The 26,582-nt window shown below is 36.8% G+C and overlaps 1 protein-coding gene across 4 annotated transcripts in view; it reads left to right on the top strand.

The window, feature by feature from the left end:
- WDPCP (WD repeat containing planar cell polarity effector) overlaps positions 1-26,582 on the top strand; it is a 495,763-nt gene that overhangs the window by 187,881 nt on the left and 281,300 nt on the right. For all 4 annotated transcript variants that reach the window (XM_053586757.1, XM_053586756.1, XM_053586755.1 and 1 more), the window contains one exon: positions 2,763-2,886. In XM_053586757.1, the coding sequence (XP_053442732.1) occupies positions 2,763-2,886 (124 nt within the window). The remainder of the gene's footprint in view (positions 1-2,762; positions 2,887-26,582) is intronic.

Raw genomic sequence — 26,582 nt, 5'->3', positions numbered from 1 at the left:
CCTTTGCTCAGTAAGTAATTTTGCCCCTAGGAATCTCTGATATTTATTGCCAAAAGAGAAGTAAAACACTTTTTAAAAAGGGCGGGGGATGTGACACATACAATAATGAAATAAATGTTTATATTTGCCAATTATCTAATGTTTATTTATTTACTTAATGTAAAATGTACCTGAACATTCTAACATGTGCAACTTTATTTCATATATTTGTGGTAAGCAGTGACATTAATGGTAGGAAATTATGGCCAGTGAGAAACTGTCTTGATGTAATTTACAAAGTAAAAAAACAGGAAGTATGTCAAAACAACTTACTGGGGAACTTTTCCTCTCCTACTATTTTCTCTACATTTTTACAGATTTTTTTATTCCAATTTATTATATTTCCAAAATACACATGTTATTTTAATGGAATTCTGTAAGTAACCTAATTTTTAGTAGTTTTAAAGAAGAATAATCAGTAAGAACATGCTCTTTCCAGAAAGATTATCTTTAATCTTGACCCAAGTTAACAGGAGGCCAATAATATTTATTTAATATTAACTGAATGTTCTTTTGGAGGTAGTCCAAACTCATCTATGGAAATTCCAGTATTTCTGCAATAAGAAAATGCTTGCCACGGTGCTTCACCCACAATAGATACTCAGTGAATATTTGTTAAAAATAAAAATATAATTCCAAGATTTTAGGGTATAAGTTATTACTAAAATATTGTTGCCTGCAGAGTTAACTCAGCTAATTATTTCTTGGTGGTGTTATACTGTTAAGATGGGACACACAAAAAAATTTTTTTTTTTTTTTTTTTGTAGAGACAGAGTTTCACTTTATTGCCCTCGGTAGAGTGCTGTGGCATCACACAGCTCACGCAACCTCCAACTCCAGGGCTTAGGCGATTCTCCTGCCTCAGCCTCCCCAGCAGCTGGACTACAGGCACCCGCCACAACGCCCGGCTATTTTTTGTTGCAGTTTGGCCGGGGCTGGGCTTGAACCCGCCACCCTCGGCATATGGGGCCGGCGCCTTGCTCGCTGAGCCACAGACACCGCCCACACAAAAATTTTTTTAAATAGAATCCTTATAGAAAGCTCATGATATATACACTCTATACAAAAAATCCTAAATTTACTGTTGAAGAAGAAATAATGGAGAAGATAAAATATTAACTCTTCATTTAGGACACTGAGAAATTGCTAGTACCTTAGTGAATTTATGTTGTAAGATTGTTGTTTTATATGAAAGATAATTAGAGAATATACCAATGGGCATTATCAGATTCTTACCTTAATAAAGGATATTTTCAAGAAACCAATTGGGGAGATAAAGAAATAAAAAGCTGGTATGACTAGGGTATTAAAATAAAATGCTTGCACGATGCTGGGTTTTCAGAATATGTACATTTTAAGTAGGTATATGCATTTTTTCCCAAGTAACTGCAAAACACATTTCTAAAAAACATTCAGAATTCTTCTCTGTTGAGATTTATTCTATCTGAATCTAACAAATTTGACATGGTAATTTGTTTTCCTTTTATTAGTGGAACCCAGTGAGTCCTTTTATTTGTAGCCGTGTTGTAGTTATCTTTGAGATCTTCATTTCTGCCTTGAACATCAAGCTGGGCTATCTAATGAATCTATATAACTGTGCTGAGAGTTATGAGTATTCCATGTAGGTTTGAACATTTCAGATGTACGAAACATGCTGTCAAGAAAACAAGCAATGGCAAGAGAATCTGGCTTGTTTTCACAATAGCATTGCTGTATTCAATTTTAATCTAAATTGACTGCTGCTTTGAAAGAAAATACCCCTAAAGTTCATCTTACTTTACTGTCTAGCTCTGAGATTAAAAAGAGAAATTACTTACAGCTTAGCCAAGTCCACAGCAATTACTCTGATGAGGTGTTTAATACTTTCAAACCCACATATGCCTACAACAAAAGAGTTTTGCTAAATGACAAATTGATTATTCAACTCAGTGCTAGAAGCATAAAAATCAGAGGAACCTTACTGTGAACTGTAGTGTTCTCATACATACTCATATGCTCACCATTATGGTAATTACTTAACTTGCAGATTTTTCTGGGAAGAAACCTAGCCCCATAAGCACATATTGGTAAAATTACGAAATAGGCTAAATGTGCCTTTCCTCCCAATCTCTACCCCTCTAGTTTATCAAAACCTGCTCTCCAAGTCTTCTTTGCACTCTCAGGGAAATTAGCTTTCACACTTGGATAAAACCAAGAATGTTTAGGGAAGGATTTAGGGACATCATAGGAACTTATCTTGTTCTCTTAAAATTATAATAGAGACATATTCTTACTCCAGTAAGGCTATGTTTATTTGTATTATTAAAAAAATTTCTACTATACTGGTTTCAATTCCCAATGCAAGAGGTTAGTCTTCTCCTTTAAGCTAAAGAGTAAATGTCAAGCACACTGTGAGTTGATTTTACTGGAAATACTAGTTCAAACTGTGCTACTTTGATGAGTCACTGTTTTAATTACCCATTTGTGGTGAGAGGTTGGTTCATTATGGATTTCTTCAGTTTTGACAGCTTTTTGTTGCTCAGAGTCATTGTCAGCTTTGCCTCAAGTGAAAGTTTATACACAGGTTCATTTTTGTACCAGCTGTCATATTTTAATTTCATTTTTCCTGCAACAAGCTCACATTTCATCCAAGTTTGCAAAACCTGACTGACTGCAAACATGAGTACTCTGTTGTAATTGAAAGAGTTTCACTTGTTTAGTGCTGCTATGTTTGAATTCCACAGCACAGCTTGAGGCAAGCCTTGGAACCTTCTATGCTCCAACAAGACCACTTCTGGATACAACTATATTGGAATATAGAGACCAAATCAGCAAATATGCAAGAAGATTCTTCCACCACTTGCTCAGGTGAATGATAAATTTGAATCGTTTAGTGTCAGACTAATTACCTATTTAAGGAGTCGTGTTCTTTAGTTAAAATATTCTCTAACCTGACTCTATTTCCAAACAGCCCATCTCAGCCTAAAAGAAAAATACACCTTTTTATATTATTTATTTAATTTGTTCTTATTTTACTTTTAAGAAAATATTTGAATATTGCTTACAGCTTTATATCATCAATATTCTTTAATATAACTCTTCCGCTTTAATATGAAAGAAAAATACTAGCCGTGTGAAGGCAGTATAAAAATATTAAAATATGAATGTGCTGTAAAGCTCTGAGATAGTCATCGGTTTGCTTTACTTTCAGAATTGTAGAAAGATTTGTTTATTGTCTTCTTACATACTGTGACAAGTCTCTAATTTCACTGTTATTTTTCCTGCTTTAAATAGGTATAACACATGCCTTTATTTTAGGGAGTGTGTGAAAAATTAGGTAATAATATCAAGAAATTACTCTGAGAAAAATATTACAGAAATTTCATATCAAGGTCAAAAAGTAGGCTTAAGGGATGGATGATTAGATGAATAGATGGATGAAGGGAGGCAGATAAGTGGATGGATAGTTTCAGGATACATGTAACTGTAGCAATATATAAATAAAAACCAGGAAGTGATTAGCACAAAATAGTCTGGAGTGAGTGAAAAGAAATATGATAGAACAGGCACATGGGAGAGTCCAGGTATTAGTCATGTCTCCTTCTTAAGATGAGTAGTATATACCAGTATCCATTAAAATTATTTTATATTATATAAAAGTTCATGCAATTTAAAGTTACAACTATTTTATAGTATATATATATATATATATAGTATTTTATACATGCTTTTTTATACAAATATTTTATTGGGTGTGTGTATATATCATTCATAGAAGTATATGTGGCTTGCTTTCATCAAGCAAGTTATTGGTGGTGTTATATCTTGAAACTGGTTTTTTTGGATTACCAGCTCCCTACTTCTTCCTTAAGACGATTTATCTGTCATTAGATGTGTGTTTTTTGATGCTTTCTTGTAACATAACTGGGAAATTGTCATCTACTTAAGAGTAAACTGCCTAAAAAGAGAGGGGCATTTTCTGATTGGTAAAGATTTGAGGAGTCTTTGTATAGATATTCATGTCTATGATTAGGTTACTATGTATAGAATGGCATTTTGAACTCTATCCAGCAGTGAAACCTTTGGAAAACTATTTTTGAAGCTGAGAAACATTAAAGTATTGTAAGAATTATGATCTGTAATTGAATCTTGCCTTTTTAACTGATTGATGTTAGCATATTCCAAGATTTTTCACATGAATGAGGTTTTCTTCTATGAACGAACATATGCCAAAAATGTTGGGGTAGATGTTACATTTATTTGGCTTAGAATTTTGTTCTTTGCTTTCATTATACTTTTTTGTTTTCTGTGTTTCTGGGAAAAATTAATGAATTCGCCTACTGCTTGATAAAAACAAAAATATTATATGAATGAAACAAGTTTTAGAAGCTTATTCTTGCTGGCCTCAGTGTGTCTTTGCCCTCTGACTTTATGCAGTTTTTGCATAAGTATGGCATTTTTGTAACCATCCTGTTGCCCCTCTGATGGTCATATTCTACTAATGGTATCATTTTTTTGTTCACTGATTTTCCTAAAATGCAGTTTCCTAATTATTTTTGGATGTACTTCAATGGGGTGATTATTATTATTGTTATTATTATTAGACGCTAGTTTTCTATGTTTTCCCTTGGGTCATACTAGCTTTTTCATGTATCGTCTTATATGCTTTTCTACTATTTCGGTTATAATGAGCAATTGCATTGCTCTTTGTCCTTTAGATAATCATTATTTTAATATTAAAAAGAAAGTTATTAGATAATGGGATAAGTCCTACACAGGAAAAATCATCATAGGGAATTTTTAAATTAAAGATGAGGAGAAGGAACCCCAGGGAGATGTATGTACCTGAGATCACTCACATGGGATTCAGATTGCCTGAACCCACTTGGATTCTTATTATTAAAAAGAATAAAATAAAGTAGAAAAGAATAATAAAATATTACATTGATTTTAATTTTATCCAGCATATAAATGGTGAGGTCATAGTATGAGTTTGTGATAATAGACAAGTATACTGTATAGATTATAGATTATTAAAAAAAGTTTTATATACAATTTTGTTTTTGTCTTAAGAGTGGAGGAATTCCACAGATATTTTTTTACATTTCTTGGGATCTTTTGTCTTTGCAAGTATAAAAAATTACCTAAAAGCCTTTCTCCAAATTAAAACAAATGTAAACTTTAAACTTACACCTCCCATATGTGTATCTCTTTGTATGTGTTCAAAGTTACCAATTTTCATAAAGAAGTACTCCCTAGAAATGTAAATCATGCCCCTAACGTAAAGATAGGTAGCAGTAGAAGCACAGTCTTAATATGGTAGCTAAATAAAGTGCTTATTGTGATAAAATTTCAAAGAGATGATATAGTCTAATTCATAAAATCATTAAACTGGGAGACACTTAACTTACAGAAGGCAAATGCAACTTTGCCTACACTAAGTTAAAAGGTATAATTGTTCACCTTTCTGTCTCCATGAAATAGAATAGTTTTTCAGAAATACTGAACAGGAAAGTATTAGCAAATAAGAGCTTTTTATCATAAACAAATAGAAACCATATTAGGAACTTCTTCCTAAATATTGATGAAACGAAAGAGCAAACATTTCAAATGAATGCCACGTATGAAGCTTATTTTAATAACATAGAAGTATATTATAAAGAGTTAACTAATTTATTTTAATTTTTTTCCTTCTTAACTATAAGGCTATTGTTTTCTGACTGAAATGATGTTATGTGATTGTGGCACACACAGTCATGCTTTTTAAATACTTAGAAAATAATAAGCAAAATTTTGTGAATGTGAGCTTTATTGCCTAGAAATCAAATGTTTATGGTATATCTGATGTCTGCAGTTTCCTATGCAGTGCAGTAACAAAAAAAAAATAAAATGAATTGATGGATGGATCGAGGAATAGATAGATAAGATAAAGCAGTATTATAAAATGATAATCAGAATCCTAGTGTTAGATATATATTCTTCCAACTTAGCTGTATGTTTATACATTTTTATAATAAGATATCGGGGAAGATAAATGGGAGTTAATATTTATACTTAGAATTTAGAGAAAATAAGTTTTAATTTATGTAAAATATATATGGTAGGCAAAAAAAGTAATTTTGTATTAAAAAAGTTGTTAACCAATTCCATTTATAAGTGGCTTTTAAAGTTATACTTTTCATCAATAACATACATAGTGAATAGAACAATGATATGAAATCATTTCCAATAATATGAATATGTTATTACTTAAGAATATTCAGACAACAAGACTTCTGTTCATCTGTAGAGAACAACTTCCTGGTCAGATCATATGAAAATGCTGGATAAGATATTTAAAATATTTGTCAAAGTAAGGTTGAGAAGGCAAGAAACTAGGGAAATCAGAGGTTGAAATGACAAGAATGCTTGATTCTAGAAGAGTGAACAAACTCAACATCTGTCTTGAGGCTAACTTGTAGCACCTGGCAGTGAGGTGCTTGGTTTACAAAGGCTGTGCACTCAGAGAATAGGAGACACAACTGAGGGCTCAGTCAGAGTGGGAGATTGGGTCAGAGATTCCTACATAAATCTAGGACCCTTGAAGGGCAGTATTCTTCCTGAGGGAACTAGAAAGAAGGTATAAGATGCAAAAAGGAATGGTGGGCATAATGATAAACTTGTGGGAAAAGCTTAAACAAAACTAGACATATTATGGATATACTAATGTCTAATTCAAGAGGTTAAAAATTAAGATAAAGTAAAATCCTGGACAATAACAATATATAAATCAGGAGGACAGTGAAGAAAGTTAAAACATTCTGAGGTCCTTATATTGTTTAAGATGAAGGTAAAGATAGTTAATAATTCTAGATTTTATTAAATAAAATATACATGGTAAAATGTCTAGGGTAATCACTAAAAGAAAATAGTGCGTAAAATTTTCAAATAAGTAGAGGAACAATGTTGGATAAGGAAAAAAATTTAACCCCAAAGGTGGCAAAAATTGGGGGAAGGTGCTGCATGCAAGGAAGAAACATGGAAAATAAGATTGATAATAGAAAACACACAATGAGGTAGTAGAAGTAAATTCAAAGACTCAATAATCATTGTCACTGTAAGTGGGCTACATTTTTCATTTGCAGATTATTGAAATAGATTCCTCCCCCTTCAGCTTTTCTCAACCATTTGTAACACAGAAAGTTTAAAAGTTAGAGAATGTGAAAAAGTTATGCCAGATAAATGCCTGCAAAGAGACCTAAGGTAGTCATCATAACATTATACAAATAGTCTTTATAGCAAAATCGTTAGCAGAGATTACTAGAGATTAGTATGAACAGAAAAATGAATTCACCAGGAAGATATAACAATTCTAAATTTGTATGTAGTATAACTTAGCTTCAAAATTCCACTATCATAATTAGAGATTTTTAACTCCCTTCGTGTGGCATTTTATAATTAAGCATACATAATATCAGGAAGGAAATAAGATATTTGAACAATACTGTATAATTAAAAGCTTGACTTAATGGATGTATAGATAGAGTACCATATCCAACGAGTGGAGATATACTTTTTTCCACAAATAAACACATATCAATTGACTATATTCTAGGCCAAAAAGTCCATGAAAATTCCAAAGTGTCAGTTTTATTTATTCAGCAATTAATTACTTAGTGCCACATACCTGACATTATTGTTAGAGCTAGGAATATAGCAATGAACAGGACAGACAGAAAAAACAAAACAAAACAAAAAAATCCATGGCATCAGAGTATCTTAGTCCATGTGTGTTGCTATAAAGGAATACCTGAGTTTGGGTTGTTCATAGAGTATTATTTGGCTTCCAGTTCTACAGGCTATACAAGACACATAGCACCAGCATCTGCTTCTGGTGAGGGCTTCAGGCTGCTTCCACTCATGGTAGAAGGAGAAAGGGAGCCAGGTTATGTACAAAGATCACTTGGCAAGAGAGAATGTGGGGGGAGGGATGATAGGGAAGATAGGATGGGGAGGCGGGAAGGGCCAGACTCTTTTTTTTTTTTTTTCTTTGAGACAGAGTCTCAATTTGTTGCCCTTGGTAGAGTGCCATGGTGTCACAGCTCACAGCAACCTAAAATTCCTAGGCTTAAGCGAGTCTCTTGCTTCAGCCTCCCAAGTAGCTGGGAGGAGCACCTCCCACGACACCCAGCTATTTGTAGAGGGAGGGTCTTGCTCTTGCTCAGGCTGGTATTGAAGTCATGAGATCATGCAGTCCACTGGCCTCAGCCTCCCAAGTGCTGGGATTATAGGCATGAGCCACCGCACCCAGCTTACCAGACTCTTTTTAACCATCAGCTCTTGCAGGAACTAATAGAGGGAGAAGTTACTCATTACCACAAAGACAATACCAAGCTGTTCATGAGGGATCCACTCCCACGACCCAAATACCTCCCTTTAGGCTCCACCTCCAACATTAGGTATCAAATTTCAATGATATTTGGAGGAGACAAATATCCAAACTATATATAATGGAGTTTACATTACAGTGAAGGAAACAAGATGTAAATAAGTAGATAAATACATATGTCATATGTCAGATAATGATATGTGCCATGAAGGAGAACGAGCAAGGATGGGGCTAGAGAGTACTGGATGGTGAACTGCAGTTTTAAATAAGGTTGTCAGGGAAGGCCTCACCAGAAAAGTGGAGATGTGTGTTAGAGCTCAGCAGTTTGGTTGGAGCAGTGATTAAGAAGCAGAGGAATAAGAGAAAGTCAGAGAGGTAGTAGAGGGCTAGTTCATGTAGGCCTTTGTAGACTATTGTAAGGAATTGAGGGGTGTTTTTTTTTTGCAGTTTTGGCCGGGACCGTGTTTGAACCCACCACCCCTGGTATATGGGGCCAGCACCCTACTCCTTGAGCAACAGGTGCCGCCCAGGAATTGAGATTATTCTCTTGAATAATAGGGGAAGTCCTTAGATGATTTGAAACCAACTAATGAATGGAAAACTCAGATCCTGTGTTGAGAATTTACCTTAGAAGGTCAAGGACAAGGATACCATTTGGGAAGCTATTAATACTAATTGAGTAAGAAATTGTGGCCATTTATAGCAGATTGGGAACAAAAGGCTTGAGGATAGAGTGGTTGAATTTTGAACATATTGAAGGTTTGACAACAAGATTTGCTGAGAGATTGGACAAAGGATGTGATAAAAAGAGAAGTCAAAGTGGACTTCAAGTGTTTAGACCGGAGCAATTGGAAAAATAGAGTTGCCATTGACAAAACTGCTAAGATTGCAGAAAGAACAGGTTTATGGGAAAAGGTCAGGAGTTGAGTTTCAGACATGTCAGTTTGGGAATTCAGAAGTGAGTTCTGGGACAAAGTTATAAAGGGAAATATATATGCTTAAAATGTTTACATTGGAAAAGAAGCAGGATTCAACATTAATGAACCAAGTAATTTTTTTTAATTAAAAAAAATTAGTCAAATGAACCTAAAGAAAGAGGGAAGGACATAAAGATATGTTTAGAAATTAATATAACAAAACCAAAATTGTGTGATAGGGTTAATAAAACTAAATATTTCTTCTTTAATAAGATTATTAAAAGAAAAATGGTGAAGAGAATACAACAAACAACTTAATTACCACAAACTTGAAAAAAATAGGTAAAGTGGAAAATTTCTTAGAAAAATAAAAATAACCAAAACTGACTGAAAAAGAAATGGAAGATCTGAATAGTCTATATTCATTAAAGACATTGGTAATTAATATTTCTCCTGCAAAGTAAACCACAGTCCCAAGATATTTTTAACAAGTTAGATTCTGTTTCTGCATCCACATAACTCTTTTCTTTGTTGTTTTGCTTTGAGTTTTTTTTTTTTTAATTTTTGAGCCCTTCCATGCTGAATGTTGTTTTCCTTTAAATTCTTTTTTAAAATTCATTTTTTGCATAGTTGTAATCACTCAGTACATTAAATATTAACAACTTTTAAAAATCCTTAGAGGGTTAATTCACTATAATGGAATTCCAAAAGACTTGTACTCTCTCTTTAATATGGTACTTGGATTTAAAGATTGTTTAACCCTAGAGTGGTCTACACACATCTGAACATACCCTCATGAGGCAAAAGGATGAAAGAGAAAAGTGGAAACAAGAGGGAACAAGGACAAAACTTCAAAACTGAAAATACTTAGAAACATGATTTTATAGATGAGGGAGCTTTAATTAGGGCTATTTGGAAAGGGAAATCATGGGTATGGCACTCTTTAGAATCCTGCCAAGGGGTGAGAAGTACTTTGTCACAATGGCAATTTGAACAAAAGTTGTGATACTAATCAGTAAGTTAGGTAACCAAACAAAGTGAAAGAACGTAGGTACAAATAACTGGAAGGCCATTCCATGTACAAATTTTGTACACCTGGCTGTTCTTCCTCCAGGTTCTGATAGTTAATCAGGTGTATAAATCAGGGGTATAGCCAAGAGCACCCAAACTGTGTTTCATCTGGCAGTCTGGATGCCTCCCTATAGATAACACCACCAGTGAAATAAGTCCTTAGATTTTGCTTATGTTGCTTATGTTCTAAATGATATGTCTAAAAATTGAAATAGATAAAAACTGCAGTGTTAAAAGGAAAATCGTTATTTGAAAGCTACCACAATACTTGTTCTGTTCCATTTGCATTGCTATACTGGCTGTAATAGCTCTTTTTTGTCCAGTGTGAGAAAAATAGACTGGATTCTTTGAAGGGATGGAGGTAAGGGGAGGGGTGGTCTGCTTGTTAGGCATGTAATTGAATGGATGAATTTTAAAACTTTCTTCACCCTAGTCATTAGTTATTCCTTTAGACTCCTTTCTGATCGCATGGTTCTTTCTTTTTTTTTTTTTTTCCGGCCTGGAACAAGTCTAAAATATTTATATATTTATTTATTTATTTTTATTATTAAATCATAGCTGTGTACATTAGTGCAGTCAAGGGGTACAATGTGCTGGTTTCATAAACAATCTGAAATGTTTTCATCAAACTGTTTAACGTAGCCTTCGTGGCATTTCATTAGTTATCGTATGAAGACATTTGTATTCTGCATTTAGTAAGTTTCGCCTGTACTGATTCTAAGATGCATCGTAGGTGTGACCCCACCAATTACCCTCCCTCCACCCTAACCGCCCCCCTCCCCTCCCCTACCTTGGACCTTTCTCCATAGTCTTATGCTATAGTTCAGTTATAGCCTTCATGTGAAAGCTATAAATTAGCTTCATAGTAGGGCTGAGTACATTGGATACTTTTTCTTCCGTTCTTGAGATACTTTGCTAAGAAGAATATGTTCCAGCTCCATCCATGTAAACATGAAAGAGGTAAAGTCTCCATGTTTCTTTAAGGCTGCATAATATTCCATGGTAAACATGGAGCACAATTTATTTTATTTTTTTTTTTTTGGAGCACAATTTATTAATCCATCGTGGGTCGATGGACACTTGGTCTTCTTCCATGACTTAGCAATTATGAATTGGGCTGCAATAAACATTCTGGTACCGATGTCTTTGTTATATTGTGATTTTTGGTCTTCTGGATATATACCTAGTAAAGAAAGTATACGAACGAATGGCAGGGCTATTTTTAGATCTCTGAGTATTCTCCAAACATCTTTCCAAAAGGATGTATTAGTGTGCATTCCCACCAGCAGTGTAGAAGCGTTCCCTTTTCTCCACACCACACCAACATCTCTGGTTTTGGGATTTTGTTACGTGGGCTCATCTTACTGGAGTTAGTTGATATCTCAAAGTAGTTTTGATTTGCATTTCTCTGATGATTAAGGATGATGAGCATTTTTTCATGTGTCTGAAGGCCGTGAGCCTGTCTTCTTTAGAGAAGTTACTCTTCAAGTCCTTTGCCCACGCTGAGATGGGATCACTTGTTCTTTTTTTTTTATTATTAAATCATACCTGTGTACATTAATGCGATCATGGGTCACCATAGCCTGGTTCTAGAGACCATTTGACACATTTTCATCACACTGGTTAACATGGCCTTCTTGGTATTTTCTTAGTTATTGTGTTAAGACATTTACATTCTACATTTACTAAGTTTCACATATACCCTTGTAAGATGCACCCACCAATCGCCCTCCCTCCACCCACCTCCAACCTCCCTCCCCTCCCTTTCCCCCTTCCCCCTATTCTTGGGTTATAACTGGGTTATAGCTTTCATGTGAAAGCCATAAATTAGTTTCATAGTAGGGCTGAGTACATTGGATACTTTTTCTTCCATTCTTGAGATACTTTACTAAGAAGAACATGTTCCAGCTCCATCCATGTAAACATGAAAGAGGTAAAGTCTCCATCTTTCTTTAAGGCTGCATAAAATTCCATGGTGTACATATACCACAATTTATTAATCCATTTGTGGATCGATGGGCACTTGGGCGTTTTCCATGACTTCGCAATTATGAATTGGGCTACAATAAACATTCTGGTACAAATATCTTTGTTATGATGTGATTTTTGGTCTTCTGGGTATATACCTAGTAGAGGAATTATAGGATTGAATGGCAGGTCTATTTTTAGATCTCTCACTTGTTCTTTTTTTGCTAATAAGTTTGAGTTCTCTGTGGATTCTGGTTATTAAACCTTTGTCAGAGATAGAGCCTACAAATATTTTCTCCCATTCTGGGGGCTGTCTGCTTGCTATACTTATTATGTTCATGGCCGTGCAGAAGCTTTTTAGTTTGATCAGGTCCCTGTAGTGTATTTTTGATACTGCTTCAATTGCCTGGGGGGGAGTCCTCATAAAATACTCACGCAGGCAGATTCCTTCAAGAGTTTTCCCTGCAGTTTCTTCTAGTATTTTTATAGTTTCATGTCTTAAGTTTAAATCTTTTATCCAGTGAGAGTCTATCAGTTAATGGTGAAAGGTGTAGGTCCAGTTTTAGTCTTCTATAGGTCGCCAGCCAGTTCACTCAGCACCATTTGTTAAATAAGGAATCTTTTCCCCACTGAATGTTTTTAATTGGCTTGTCAAAGATCAAATTAACGGTAAGTAGCTGGGTCCATCTCTTGGTTCTCTATTCTGTTCCATACATCCACCTCTGTTTTTGTGCCAGTACCATGCTGTTTTGATCACTATCAATTTATAGTACAGTCTCAGGTCTGGTAGCATGATTCCTCCTGCATTGTTTTTATTTCTGAATAATGTCTTGGCTATTTGAGGTTTTTTTCTGATTCCATATAAAACGAAGTATTATTTTTTGGAGATCTTTAAAATATGACAATGGAGCTTTAATAGGAATTGCATTAAAGTTATATATTGCTTTGGGTAGTATAGACATTTTAACAATGTTGATTCTTCCCAGCCATGAGCATGGTATGTTTTTCCATTTGTTAACATCTTCAGCTATTTCTTTTCTCAGAGTTTCATAGTTCTCTTTATAGAGATCTTTCACGTCCTTTGTTAGGTATACTCCCAAATATTTCATCTTCTTTGGCACTACTGTGAAAGGAATAGAGTCCTTGACTGTTTTTTTGGCTTGGTTATTGTTGGTATATATAAAGGTTACAGATTTATGGGTGTTGATTTTGTATCCTGAGACATTGCTGTATTGCTTGATCACTTCTAAAAGTTTTGTAGTAGAATCCCTGGTGTTTTCCAGATATACAATCATATCATCTGCAAAGGGTGAAAATTTGATCTCTTCTGACCCTATGCGGATACCCTTGATCGCCCTTTTATTCCCTGAGAAGAAAACTTCCCTAAGAAGTTTTGCAATGGCTAAAAATTCCATTACACTGTTAAAGAGCAATGGGCGACCTTGCCTGGTTCCTGATCTAAGTGGAAATGATTTCAGTTTAACTCCATTCAATACGATATTGACTGTGGGTTTGCTGTAGATGGCCTCTATTAGTTTAAGAAATGTCCCTTCTATACCAATTTTCTTAAGTGTTCTGATCATGAAGGGATACTGGATATTAACAAAAGCTTTCTCTGAATCAATTGAGAGAATCATATGTCTTTATTTTTTAGTTTATGTGCTGATTTACATTTATAGATTTATGTATATTGAGCCAGCCTTGAGACCCTGGGATAAATCCCACTTGGTCACGGTGTATAATTTTTTTGTTGTGTTATTAGATTCTTTTTGTTAGGATCTTATTGAATATTTGCGCATCAATATTCATTACTGATACTGGTCTATAATTTTCTTTTCTTGTTGGGTCTTTCCCTGGTTTATGGATCAAGGTGATGTTTGCCTCAAAGAATGTATTGTGGTAGTATACCTTCTTTTTGTATATTTTGGAAGAGGTTTAGTAATATAGGTACTAGTTCTTCTTTAAAGGTTTGGTAGAATTATGATGTGAAGCCATCTGGTCCTGGGCTTTTCTTTGTAGGAAGATTTTGTATAGTTAATGCTATTTCAGAACTTGATATAAGGCTGCTCAACATTTCCACTTCATTCTGGCTATGTCTTGGTAGGTGGTGTGCTTCCAAGTATTGGTCAATTTCTTTAAGATTTTCATATTTCTGAGAGTAAATTTTCTTGTAATATTCATTAAGAATTCTTTTAATTTCTGAGGGGGTCTGTTGTTATTTTGTTTTTACCATTTCTGATAGATGAAATTAGAGATTTTACTCTTTTTTTCCTGGTTAGATTAGCCAAAGGTTTATCTATTTTATTGACCTTTTCAAAAATCCAACTTTTTGATATATTGATCTGTTGTATAATCCTTTTCTTTTCAATTTCATTTAATTATGCTCTAATTTGGTTATTTCTTTCCTTCTGCTGGGCTTGGGGTTGGAATGTTCTTCCTTTTCCAGTTGCTTGAGATGTCCCATTAAGTTGTAAACTTCCTCTCTTTCCGTTTTCTTGAGGAAGGCTTGCAGTGCTATAAATTTCCTTCTTAGGTCTGCCTTTGCGGTATCCCAGAGGTTCTGATAATTCATGTCTTCATTGTTGTTTTGTTCCAAAAATTTGGTAATTTCTTTCTTAATCTCTCTATGACCCATCTATCCTTCAGCATATGGTTATTTAGCTACCATGTTATTGTAGAAGTATGCAGTTCTGAAACTGTTATTATTGAGTTCAACTTTTATTCCATCATGGTCTGAGAAGATGCAAGGAATAATTTCTATTTTTTTAAATTTGCTGAGTTTATACTTGTGACCTAGGATGTGATCAATTTTGGAGTATATTCCAGGGGCTGATGAGAAGAATGTGTATTCACTTTTGTTGGGATGAAATTTTCTGTAGATGTCTGTTAAATCCAGATGTTGAATTGTTTAGTGTAAATCTAAAATTTCTTTGCTTAGATTCTTTTTGAAGGATGTATCCAACACTGCTAAAGGGGTGTTCAAATCTCTGACTACTATGGAACTGAAGGAAATCAAGTTGGTCCTGTCTGTTAAGAGTTTCTCTTATAAATTGAGGTGCATTCTGGTTGGGTGCATTAATATTAATAATTGAAATCTCATCATATTGAGTATTACCTTTAACAAATATGAAGTGTCCATTCTTATCCTTTCTTATTTTGGTTTAAAATCTATTGTATCTGCGAATAGGATTGTAACACCTGCTTTTTACTGCTTTCCATTTGCCTGGAGTATAGATGACCATCCCTTCACCTTGAGTCTGTATTTATCTTTTAAGGTAAGATGAGATTCTTGTATGCAGCAGATATCTGGCCTGAGTTTTTGTATCCAGTCAGCCAGCCTGTGCCTCTTTAGAGGACATTTTAAACCATTCACATTCATTGAGAATATTGATAAGCCTTTCGAAAGTCCGGTGGACATTTTTAATCCTTTTTCGACTGTGAAAGTTGGAATTTGATCAAAATTTTCTGGGTGAGTTTACTTTTGTGGTGGAGGATTACGCTGGTCATTATGGAGGATAGGTCTGAGAATATCCTGGAGCATTGGTTTGGTTATGGCAAATTTCTTCAACATGTGAATGTCATTAAAGTATTTAATTTCTCCATCATAAATGAAACTCAGTTTATCTGGATATAGGATCCTGGGTTGAAAGTTATTTTGTTTTAGGAGATTAAAAGTCAATGACCATCCTCTTCTAGCTTGAAAGGTTTTAGCAGAGAGATCTGCAGTTATTATAATATTCTTCCCCTTGTAGGTTATGGTTTTCTTACGTCTGGCTGCTTTCAGAATTTTCTCCTTCATATTAACTTTAGTGAAATTGATTATGATGTGTCTGGGGAATGTCTTATTTGGGTTGAGTTGTGCTGCAGTTCTGAAACTGACTGCTATCTGAATTTCTGAATCTCTTGGCATGTCTGGAAAGTTCTCTTTCATAGTCTTAGAAAGAGAGACTCTGTGCCTTGTGAAGCCACTTCTTCGCTTGGGGATCCCTGTAAGGTGAATACTGGTTTTCTTCAAATTATTCCAGAGCTCTCTGAGAGAGTGATCTGTTTTTGCCCTCCATTTATCTTCCTCTTTGAAAGTTTGGGAACATTCGAAAGCTTTGTCTTCAGTGTCAGAAATCCTTTCTTCTGCTTGCTCCATTCTGTTACCGAGGAATTCTACTGTATTTTTCAGATCTTTGAGGGCTGCGACTTCTTGTCCCAATATGTCAAAATCTTTGGTCATTTTGTTTTTGAATTCATTCAATTTTTGTTATATCTTTTGGATTGATGATTGAAATTCTAATTCAATCTTATTTGCTATCCAGATTCTGAATTTGATTTCTGACATCTCAGCCATTTGTTTATGCATGGGATCTTGTACTGTGTCTGCTTTTTTGTTCCTTGGGGGAGTTGATCTATTCTGATTATTCATATTGCCAAAGTTTTTCCATTGATTCTGCCCCATTGTTGTTTTTTACCATTGCCTCTGGCTGTCCTCTGTGTTGGGGAGGTGTCTCTCCATGATTAGACCCCAGTGGGATCACTCCATTGTTGCTGGGTCTTTGTAGGAAAGACCCTGTGTAGCTCCTCTGGGACTGCCTCAGCCAGGGAATTCTGGCTGTGGGAGCAGCTCCGGTGTGTGGCACACCCGGATCCAGCAACAGAGCTAGAGATGGTGCCCCCGTTTCTGGGAGTACCTGGGACCCAGTGATTTTGGCACAGAGACCCTGGTGCTCCAGCAGTCTCCGGCCAGGAGGAGGACTCTGCACAGAGGCAGAGAGGGCTTTTTAGGGAGGGTGCATGTCGTGAGGCTTCCACAGTCCCTGGCCAGACAGGTGGGGCCAGTGCAGAGGCAGGGAGAGTACAGGAGGGAGGACGTGGGTTGCTCAGCTCCTGGAGTTCCTGGCGAGGGCGGGTGAGGCCCAGTGGTCATGGTGCGTGGATCCACTCGGTTGCTGGCAGAGTCCCTGGCTGGGGTAGACGTGCAGAGGTCCGGTGGGTGCGGCCGTGTGGCAGCCAGCGGAGTCCCTAGTCAGGGCGGGCTTGCGGAGGCCCGGTGGGTGTGGGAGGCGGTAGCTGGCGGAGACCCTGTGGGGGAGAGGGAGGTCTGGGAGGTGCTGACCATGGAGCTGCACGGTTGCCAGTGGAGTGCCTGGCAGGCTGGTGGGGGTAGGCACAGCGCCGCCCGGCATCTCTTGTGGGCGGGCGGGGAGGCACTGCTCAAGGACCTACTGCTTCAGTCTCAGCAGGGGTAGGCTTCTGGTTCGTCAGTTGAGGGGAGGAGGGTGTACTGGGAGTTCAGAGTGGCAGGGAAGACTTTAGTTCAGTTTTTCTGCCTAGGAAGAGTGTTTAGAGTCACAGCAGAGTCTCTCTGAGAAAGTAGTCCCCACTTCCCACAGGGTGAGACAAGGTGTCCACAGTTCACCACTTGTCTGTAGAAAACCCGTAGGAGCAAACGAAGAGAAAAAAAAGAAAGGAGACAGAAAAACAAAAAACCGCAGCTTTCTTGGGGGAGGAGATGGACACTTTTCCTTTCAGTTGAATTTTATACATGAAGGTTGGTTTCTTGGAGTTGCAGCTTGTCTTAGGAGAGGTGACCTGCAGTTATCATTTCTCTCTCGCTGGGCTCCCAATCTTCAGCGTAATTGGGCTGTTTTTGGACGTTATCTTTCTTTTGGCTAGGAGCCTCTCTTGGAAGCTGTTTCCAGTCGGCCATATTGCTCCTCCCCCCACATGGTAATTTCTATGCAAGGATATGTATTTGTTTCTTGGTTCCTAGGGTTTATAAATAATGCCGAGGGTGGCGGGTTCAAACCCAGCCCCGGCCAAACTGCAACAAAAAAATAGCCGGGCGTTGTGGCGGCACCTGTAGTCCCAGCTACTCGGGAGGCTGAGGCAGGAGAATTGCCTAAGCCCAGGAGTTGGAGGTTGCTGTGAGCTGCTTGATGCCATGGCACTCTAACCAGGGCAATAAAGTAAAACTCTGTCTCTACAAAAAAAAAAAAAATTGTTTAAACTTAAAGCTCTCCCACTAATGCAAATTTTCCTGCTCCAAAGACGCTACATAATCATTATGTAGTTTTTTAGAATACTAAGCTCTATTTTTTCCACAACAAAAATAACTTTCTGATTATAGAAGTAGCACATGATAAAAAACATCTTTCTTCTTTTTCTTTCTTTTTTTTTTTTTTTGAGACAGAATTTTCCTTTGTCACCCTCAGTAGAGTGCTGTGTTGTCATAGCTCACAGCAACCTCAAACTCTTGGGCTCAAGTGATTCTCTTGTCTCAGCCTCCCTAGTAGCTGGAACCATAGGTGCCCACCACAGTGCCTAGCTATTTTTAGAGGCAGGGTCTGGCTCTGGCTCAATCTTGTCTCAAACCTGTGAAGTCAGGCAATCTACCCTCAGTCTCCCAGAATGCTAGGATTACAGGCATGAGCCACCATGCACCCATCCCTGACATAAAAACTAAAGGTGGTCTGGATGGAAGTGGAAGACATTATTCTTAGTAAAGCATCGCAAGAATGGAGAAGCATGAATCCTATGTACTCAATTTTGATATGAGGACAATTAATGACAATGAAGGTCATGGGGGGGGAGGAAAAGCAGAGAGAGGGAAGGGGTGAGGCCTTGGTGTGTGCCACACCTTCTGGGGGCAAGACATGATTGCAAGAGGGAAGAGGGACTTTACCTAACAAATGCAACCAGTGTAACCTGGCTTAGTGTACCCTCAATGAATCCCCAACAATTAAAAAAAAAAAAGGAAAAAATAGAACAAAAAAACTAAAGATGGTAGAAGGACATATTAATGTACCCAGCCTTTAACAGTGGTAATTACATTCTTCTTGTACTTGTTTGTATTTTTCAAAATTTCTACTCTTTAAAGTTTGTTTCATTATAAATGAAAAACAGTACTAAAATTGTACCCCATCCTAATCTTAGAAACTTTCATGTTACAGGTAATCTGAAGGGGAAAGTATGCTAAGATTAGCCTAGTTCGTAAATATGTAAGCATTCAATCACAGTTGGTAAGAAAATAGATTTAATTCACAGAAGCAATTTTTTGTGTTCATTTTAAGTAAATAGAAAACCCTAATTCCTGAGGGAACCACCTTGTTTTTCTAATCTACAAAAACATTTTAAATATTTCACACTTTCAGGGCCACTCATAGATTCTGCACAGACAGACAAAGCTAAGACGACCAGTGTTATTAGCATAAATTGTTCTCTTGTCAGTACTGGGTACTTCTATTCATAGTCTTGGGACTGCAATATCAAAAACACCACTGATGACCCATATAAGAATAATACATTTTGGGGTCACTCTCTGAGGTGAATATTGTTTTACTTTCTTTTTCCAAGTATTCATTCTTTCCCTCCCGCCCTCCCTTCCTGTCTTCCTCCCTTCCTTCTCCTTCTCTCCCTCTCACTCTTCCCCTTTCTCTTTTTTCCTTCCTTCCTTCCCTTTCTCTTACACACACAATTGACACAAAGAAATGGGAGTCTAATGATTTTACTAAGATATGTATGTGATAATACCTCACTAAAGAGGAAAAAAGTTAGGGTACAAATAATAGGGATAAGTTCTACTATTTGATAGTATAGTAGGGAAATCAATGATAACTTATTGTATATTTCAAAATAGCCAGAAGAATTGTAATGTTCCCAACACAAAGAAAATATAAATGAGGTGATAGATAATCTCATTTAACCAGATTTGATCATTATGCATAGTACAAAGGTATCAAAATACCACATGTATCCCCAAAATATGTATATCAATTTTATAAATGGAAAAAGTTAAAACCTTCCTTCCCCCACCCCAAATTTTCAAATGAAGTTGCCATGCCCTGTTAATATTGGAGTATTGCTACCTTATCTCCCTCCCTCTTAGCAGTACAGATTTAACCTTTGTCAGTCTTGTGATCACTGCTGCTCTGTCTTTTCACGCTTCTCCCTTGCTCTATTTGAAAAAAAATTAAATAATTAGGCTGTTGTTTGGAGTAGGTCATGTGTTACCAACAAAAATCTATGCTGGGAGAGTTCTCTTACCCTAAATGATCACATATGTATATAGTTTAGTGTAAACTGGACTTAGGCAGCTTTATTTTCAAGTCCTCTTCTTTATTTTTGCTGTCCCCATAATCTTCTCCAAATTTCTCTTCAGCTTTTGTAACATCTTTCTTTTATTCAACCAATACAGTAGAGCCTCTGTAAGTTTACCACCCAAGGAACTGTACCAAACTGTTCAACATATGGAGGGAGGTGGTGAACATAAGAAACTAGGCCTACAGTACTAATATATACATGTGGTACATGTTATGTCTATGAAAATTAGGTCAACTTAAGGAGGTGGTCAATGTAGAAAGGTGGTCAACTATGGAGGTTCTACTGTATTTGTTTACTGTGTGCCATACGCTATGCCAGGAGTAGAAAATAGAGCTCAAATCTCTATCTTGTTAATAGCTACTGAGGCTGTAACCCTGTGCTTAGTATAATTTATGATTAGTGGCCAATGATCACTATCAGAATATTCTAATTTATATATTTATTATCTCACACTAGTTATTTTGGCCACAGTATTACATTTCTTAGTCTTGACTACTTTTAATGATCCACCATATAAATATGGTCCATTCTTACCTTGTCCCCCTATCTTATCAATTTTATTTCTTTTTTAGTGACTCACCTATAGTTACTTTCAAAGAACTTTAATCTTTTCTGACTACATGTCTAGGTGATTAAGGTCACTATGAATTCTGATCTGCTGTTTCTCAGCGCTAGATGTACTTCCTTCCTTTCCTTCACCTTGTCCTGTCATGAAACACTGTATCTACAATATCTACAAGAAACTGTGAGAGGGACATAAATTTAACTTATTTACTAAGTTCCTGTTCCCGGAGGTAAAATTATGGGGGTATCACATCTGGACAATTGACATTTATGATTAGAATCTAGTTCTTTTCTAATTAGAACTGTGACTTTGGCTTGCCTGCCCTGACTGTGGGTAGTCATCCTAATAGTTTCACTCAGTAAAACTGTCTGGCTTTCCTATTAAATTTAAATGATCACCACAGTGAAAGACCTGTAGCTGGGATAGAAGAAAAGCCAGATAATTATTGAAATAAAGGATTGGCAGAGTGGGGCTAGAGCAAAAGAACTGAGAAACAACAGGTGCCATGGATTGTTATCAGCATTTTAAAATTAGTGTCTGTTTTTAGCCCAAAGCATTTGCTATGTGCCTATATTCGAAGATAAACATAGACTATTGAGAAGTGGTTAAGTAGTATGAGGTTAGTGAAACATAAAGGTTTTCCTTGGGAGTAAAGAATAATTACTCACTGGTTATAGACCTCTAAGGAAAATCTTTATTAAAACTGTATGTTTGCCGTAGGACAGGGTGTCAATTTAATAATTTAGAGAATTTTTCAAAAGGAAAGTCCACTAGAGTTTGTGGAAGAGAGTAAAAGTAGCTCTCTTGATTAGCTTTTGTCAGATAGGAAAATGTTCACTAATGTCATCTAGCAGTTGAAACTACCCTTAAGATGTAACAAGCACTTAAATTTCTCTGAGTAAAGTTACACCAAGACATAGACTTCCATTATTTGGCCTATAGTCTAATTCAGAGGTAGGTTTGGTTTGGTTTGTGTTGTTGGGGTGGGTGGGAATGTTTCTTTCTTTCTTTCTTTTTTTTCTTCACTTTGTCACACATGGTAGAGTGCTGTGGCACAGCTCACAGCAACCTCATACTCTTGGGCTGAAGTGATCCTCTTGCCTCAGTCTCCTAAGTAGCTGGGACAACAGGCACTTGCCACAACACTCAGCTATTTTTAGAGATGGGGTCTTGCTCTTGCTCAGGCTGGTCTTGAACTGTGCTCAAGCTGTCCACCTGCCTTGACCTCTCAGAGTGCTAGGAATACAGACGTGAGCCACCGTGCCAGAACTGGATGTTTCTTAGAAATGTTCTAATAGATACTACTTTTTTGCATATGTATACACCCACTTACACCTATAGCTAGGTGTATACCTACACCATTCTGACTCTCCCAAGAAATGTCCAATTTTTAAAAAATCATGGAATTTACATATCAAGGGATATTTTGGTCCTTCAAGTTTGGGGCTATTACAAATAAGGCTTCTAAGAATATTTGTATACAGATTTTCATGTGGATATGAATTTGTTTCTCTGGGATAAATGCCTAGGTGTATGATTGCTAAGTTGTGTACTGGGTTGTGTTAGTTTAGTTCTGTAGGAAACTGCCATATTGTTTCCAGAGTGGCTGTATTATTTTTGTATTTCCACCAACAATGTATGAGAGATCTGGTTTCTTCACCATTGTTATTTTTAATTTTAGCTGTTATGTTAATAATAGATGTGTAATGATATCTCATTCATTTATGTTTTATTGATGGCTGATGGTATTGAGTATTTTTCCATATATTTATGTTCTATCTGTATATCGTTTGGTCCAGTTATCTCTTCATATCCTTTGCCTGTTTTCCTACTTGGATTATTTGAACATATACTTCTAAAAAGGTTATGGATTTGCTTCAGAAATGGAAATTTATTTCATAAGCATGAGAAAAATATGTAAGACCATTTGATTTGATGGAATTGCAGATGTTTAAATGTAGATGTAGGAACCATAATGATGTGATTTGCTTATGCTAAAACTCAAACATTGGCAAAACAGTATTGATATATGAGTATAAAGGGAGAGAGGAGGAAAAAGGAGAGAGGGGAATGAGAAGAAGTGGAAAGAGGAAGGAAGGAGAAAGAAAAAGAATGCAAGGATAGGGAAGAAGAGGGAGATAGATTAAGAAGGATAAGTAAGAAATAGATTCCCAGAAAGAAAATGAAATATGCCAAGGCTAAGTACAGCCTAAAGAACAAGAGCTTTGTCAGGTACTAGAAAGAATTTCCATGACTAATGACCAGTGGAGACTGGGTAGTCCATATAGGAAGTTTTTAAGAATTTACAACCTGTGGGGAGTTAGAACCTGCAAAGAAGAAACTGACTTCCTTTAAATTGCATCTGTGCTGTTTGTGATGGAGTTGAAAGAACATGTAATTTTTAATCCCTAATCTACTAAAGGCTAAGAGGCTTTTGGCAAGCTATTTTATCTGCATACTGGGAAGATCAATCACCTGTCTCTCTTATCTCTGGAGTATTTTACATTTGTAAGGTTCTATAATGAAAGTTGTGATTACTAATTTTTAGAAAGCATGCAACATAGCAACAGGACTGAAATCTTAAATGTAAAAATAACCATGATTTTTAAAAAAGAAATACTTTACCAATTTTTATTAAAATGAGCTATTAAATAACTAGTGTTTCACTAGCACAACCATCATTACACACAAATTAGGGTGTAGCAGAAGTGAGAAAATTCTTGTCACATTCACCTTACTTGTAAAGTATGAATACCACCTCCCAAGGCACAGAATTAGCAGTCTTAAGCTAGAGATTGTATCGTCCCTTTATGTGTGTCCCTGGACTTAATGGAGGCCAGGGAAGGGGTCTAGCACCAAAGGTCATATGCTCAACAGCCTTCTTTATACTATAGGAGTTGCTGGCTCCACATTCTTCTCTTCTTTGGATTTGAACCTAGATTGAATCACAAACACTGAACTCTGTTCAGACTTCAAGCTGTTACCTTTTTTGTGGGGGGAGGGGACAGAGTCTGTGTTCCCTGGGTAGAGTACCCTGGCATCACCCCTAGCAACCTCCAACTCTTAGGCTTAAGCAATTCTCTTGCCTCAGCCTCCCAAGTAGATGGGACTACAGGCGCCCGTCACAATGCCCAGCTATTTCTTTTTGGTTTTTGGTTGTAGTTCTCATTGTTGTTTTAGCTGGCCCTAGGCCAGATTTGAACCCGCCATCCTCCGTGTATGTGGCCAGTGCCCTACCCACTGAGCGACAGGCGCCGCCTAGCTATTATCTTTTTTTTTTTTTTTTGGCCGGGGCTAGGTTTGAACCCGCCACCTCCGGCATATGGGACCAGTGCCCTACTCCTTGAGCCACAGGCGCCACCCCTAGCTATTATCTTTTTAAGTGTAACTTTCTATGATCCTCTGAATTTTTTATCAACCATGAGATAAATTTTTTTTTTTTTTTTAAGAGACAGAGCCTCACTCTGTCACCTTCAGTAGAGTGCCTTGGTGTCACAGCTCACAGCAACCTCCAGCTCTTGGGCTTAGGAGATTCTCTTGCTTCAGCCTCCTGAGTAGCTGGGACTATACGCCACAATGGCTTTTTCTGTTGTTGTTGCTGTTTGGCCAGGGCCAGGTTGGAAGCTGCCACCGTCCGTATATGGGGCTGGCACCCTACTCACTGTGCCACAGGCACCACCCCAACCACGATATAATTAAACATCTCTTCAGTTTGTATTTTGTTGTACTACCAAAATAATAATATGAAAAGGTATTAGTAATAAACATTGAAAAATGGTTTCACATTGATTTCTGAAGTATATATATATATTTTTTTTCACTGTTGGAGATTCATTGAGGGTACAATAAGCCAGGTTACACTGATTGCAATTGTTAGGTGAAGTCCCTCTTGCAATCATGTCTTGCCCCCATAAAGTGTGACACACACCAAGGCCCCACCCACCTCTCTCCTTCCCTCTTTCTGTTTCACCCCCATAACCATAATTGTCATTAATTGTCCTCATATCAAAATTGAGTACATAGGATTCATGCTTCTCCATTCTTGTGATGCTTTACTAAGAATAATGTCTTCCAAGTCCATCCAGGTTAATACGAAGGATGTAAAGTCTCCATTTTTTTTAATGGCTGAATAGTATTCCATGGTATACATATACCACAGCTTGTTAATCCATTCCTGGGTTGGTGGGCATTTAGGCTGTTTCCACATTTTGGCGATTGTAAATTGAGCTGCAATAAACAGTCTAGTACAAGTGTCCTTATGATAAAAGGATTTTTTTCCTTCTGGGTAGATGCCCAGTAATGGGATTGCAGGATCAAATGGGAGGTCTAGCTTGAGTGCTTTGAGGTTTCTCCATACTTCCTTCCAGAAAGGTTGTACTAGTTTGCAGTCCCACCAGCAGTGTAAAAGTGTTCCCTTCTCTCCACATCCACGCCAGCATCTGCAGTTTTGAGATTTTGTGATGTGGGCCATTCTCACTGGGGTTAGATGATACCTCAGGGTTGTTTTGATTTGCATTTCTCTAATATATAGAGATGATGAACATTTTTTCATGTGTTAGCCATTCGTCTGTCGTCTTTAGAGAAAGTTCTATTCATGTCTCTTGCCCATTGATATAAGGGATTGTTGGCTTTTTTCATGTGGATTAATTTGAGTTCTCTATAGATCCTAGTTATCAAGCTTTTGTCTGATTGAAAATATGCAAATATCCTTTCCGATTGTGTAGGTTGTCTCTTTGCTTTGGTTATTGTCTCCTTAGCTGTACAGAAGCTTTTCAGTTTAATGAAGTCGCATTTGTTTATTTTTGTTGTTGTTGCAATTGCCATGGCAGTCTTCTTCATGAAGTCTTTCCCCAGTATCTTCCAGTGTTTTTCCTATGCTTTCCTGGAGGATTTTTATTGTTTCATGCCTTAAATTTAAGTCCTTTATCCATCTTGAATCAATTTTTGTGAGTGGGGAAAGGTGTGGGTCCACTTTCAGTCTTTTACATGTAGACATCCAGTTCTCCCAACACCATTTATTGAATAGGGAGTCTTTCCCCCAAGGTATGTTCTTGTTTGGTTTATCAAAGATTAGGTGGTTGTAAAATGTTAGTTTCATTTCTTGGTTTTCAATTCGATTCCAAGTGTCTATGTCTTTGTTTTTGTGCCAGTACCATGCTGTCTTGAGCACTATGGCTTTGTAGTACAGACTAAAATCTGGTATGCTGATGCCCCCAGCTTTATTTTTGTTACAGAGAACTGCCTTAGCTATACGGGTTTTTTTCTAGTTCCATACAAAACGCAGAATCATTTTTTCCAAATCTTGAAAGTACGATGTTGATATTTTGATAGGAATGGCATTGAATAGGTAGATTGCTTTGGGAAGTATAGACATTTTAACAATGTTGATTCTTCCCATCCATGAGCATGGTATGTTCTTCCATTTGTTAATATCCTCTGCTATTTCCTTTCTGAGGATTTCATAGTTTTCTTTATAGAGGTCCTTCACCTCCTTCATTAGGTATATTCCTAGGTATTTCATTTTCTTTGAGACTATGGTGAAGGGAGTTGTGTCCTTAATTAGCTTCTCATCCTGACTGTTATT

Source organism: Nycticebus coucang, chromosome 4, assembly GCF_027406575.1.
Source record: "Nycticebus coucang isolate mNycCou1 chromosome 4, mNycCou1.pri, whole genome shotgun sequence".
Classification (NCBI taxonomy): Eukaryota; Metazoa; Chordata; class Mammalia; order Primates; family Lorisidae; genus Nycticebus; species Nycticebus coucang.
Note: the sequence above shows the minus strand (reverse complement) of the source record. Positions and strands in the feature narration are given on the sequence as shown.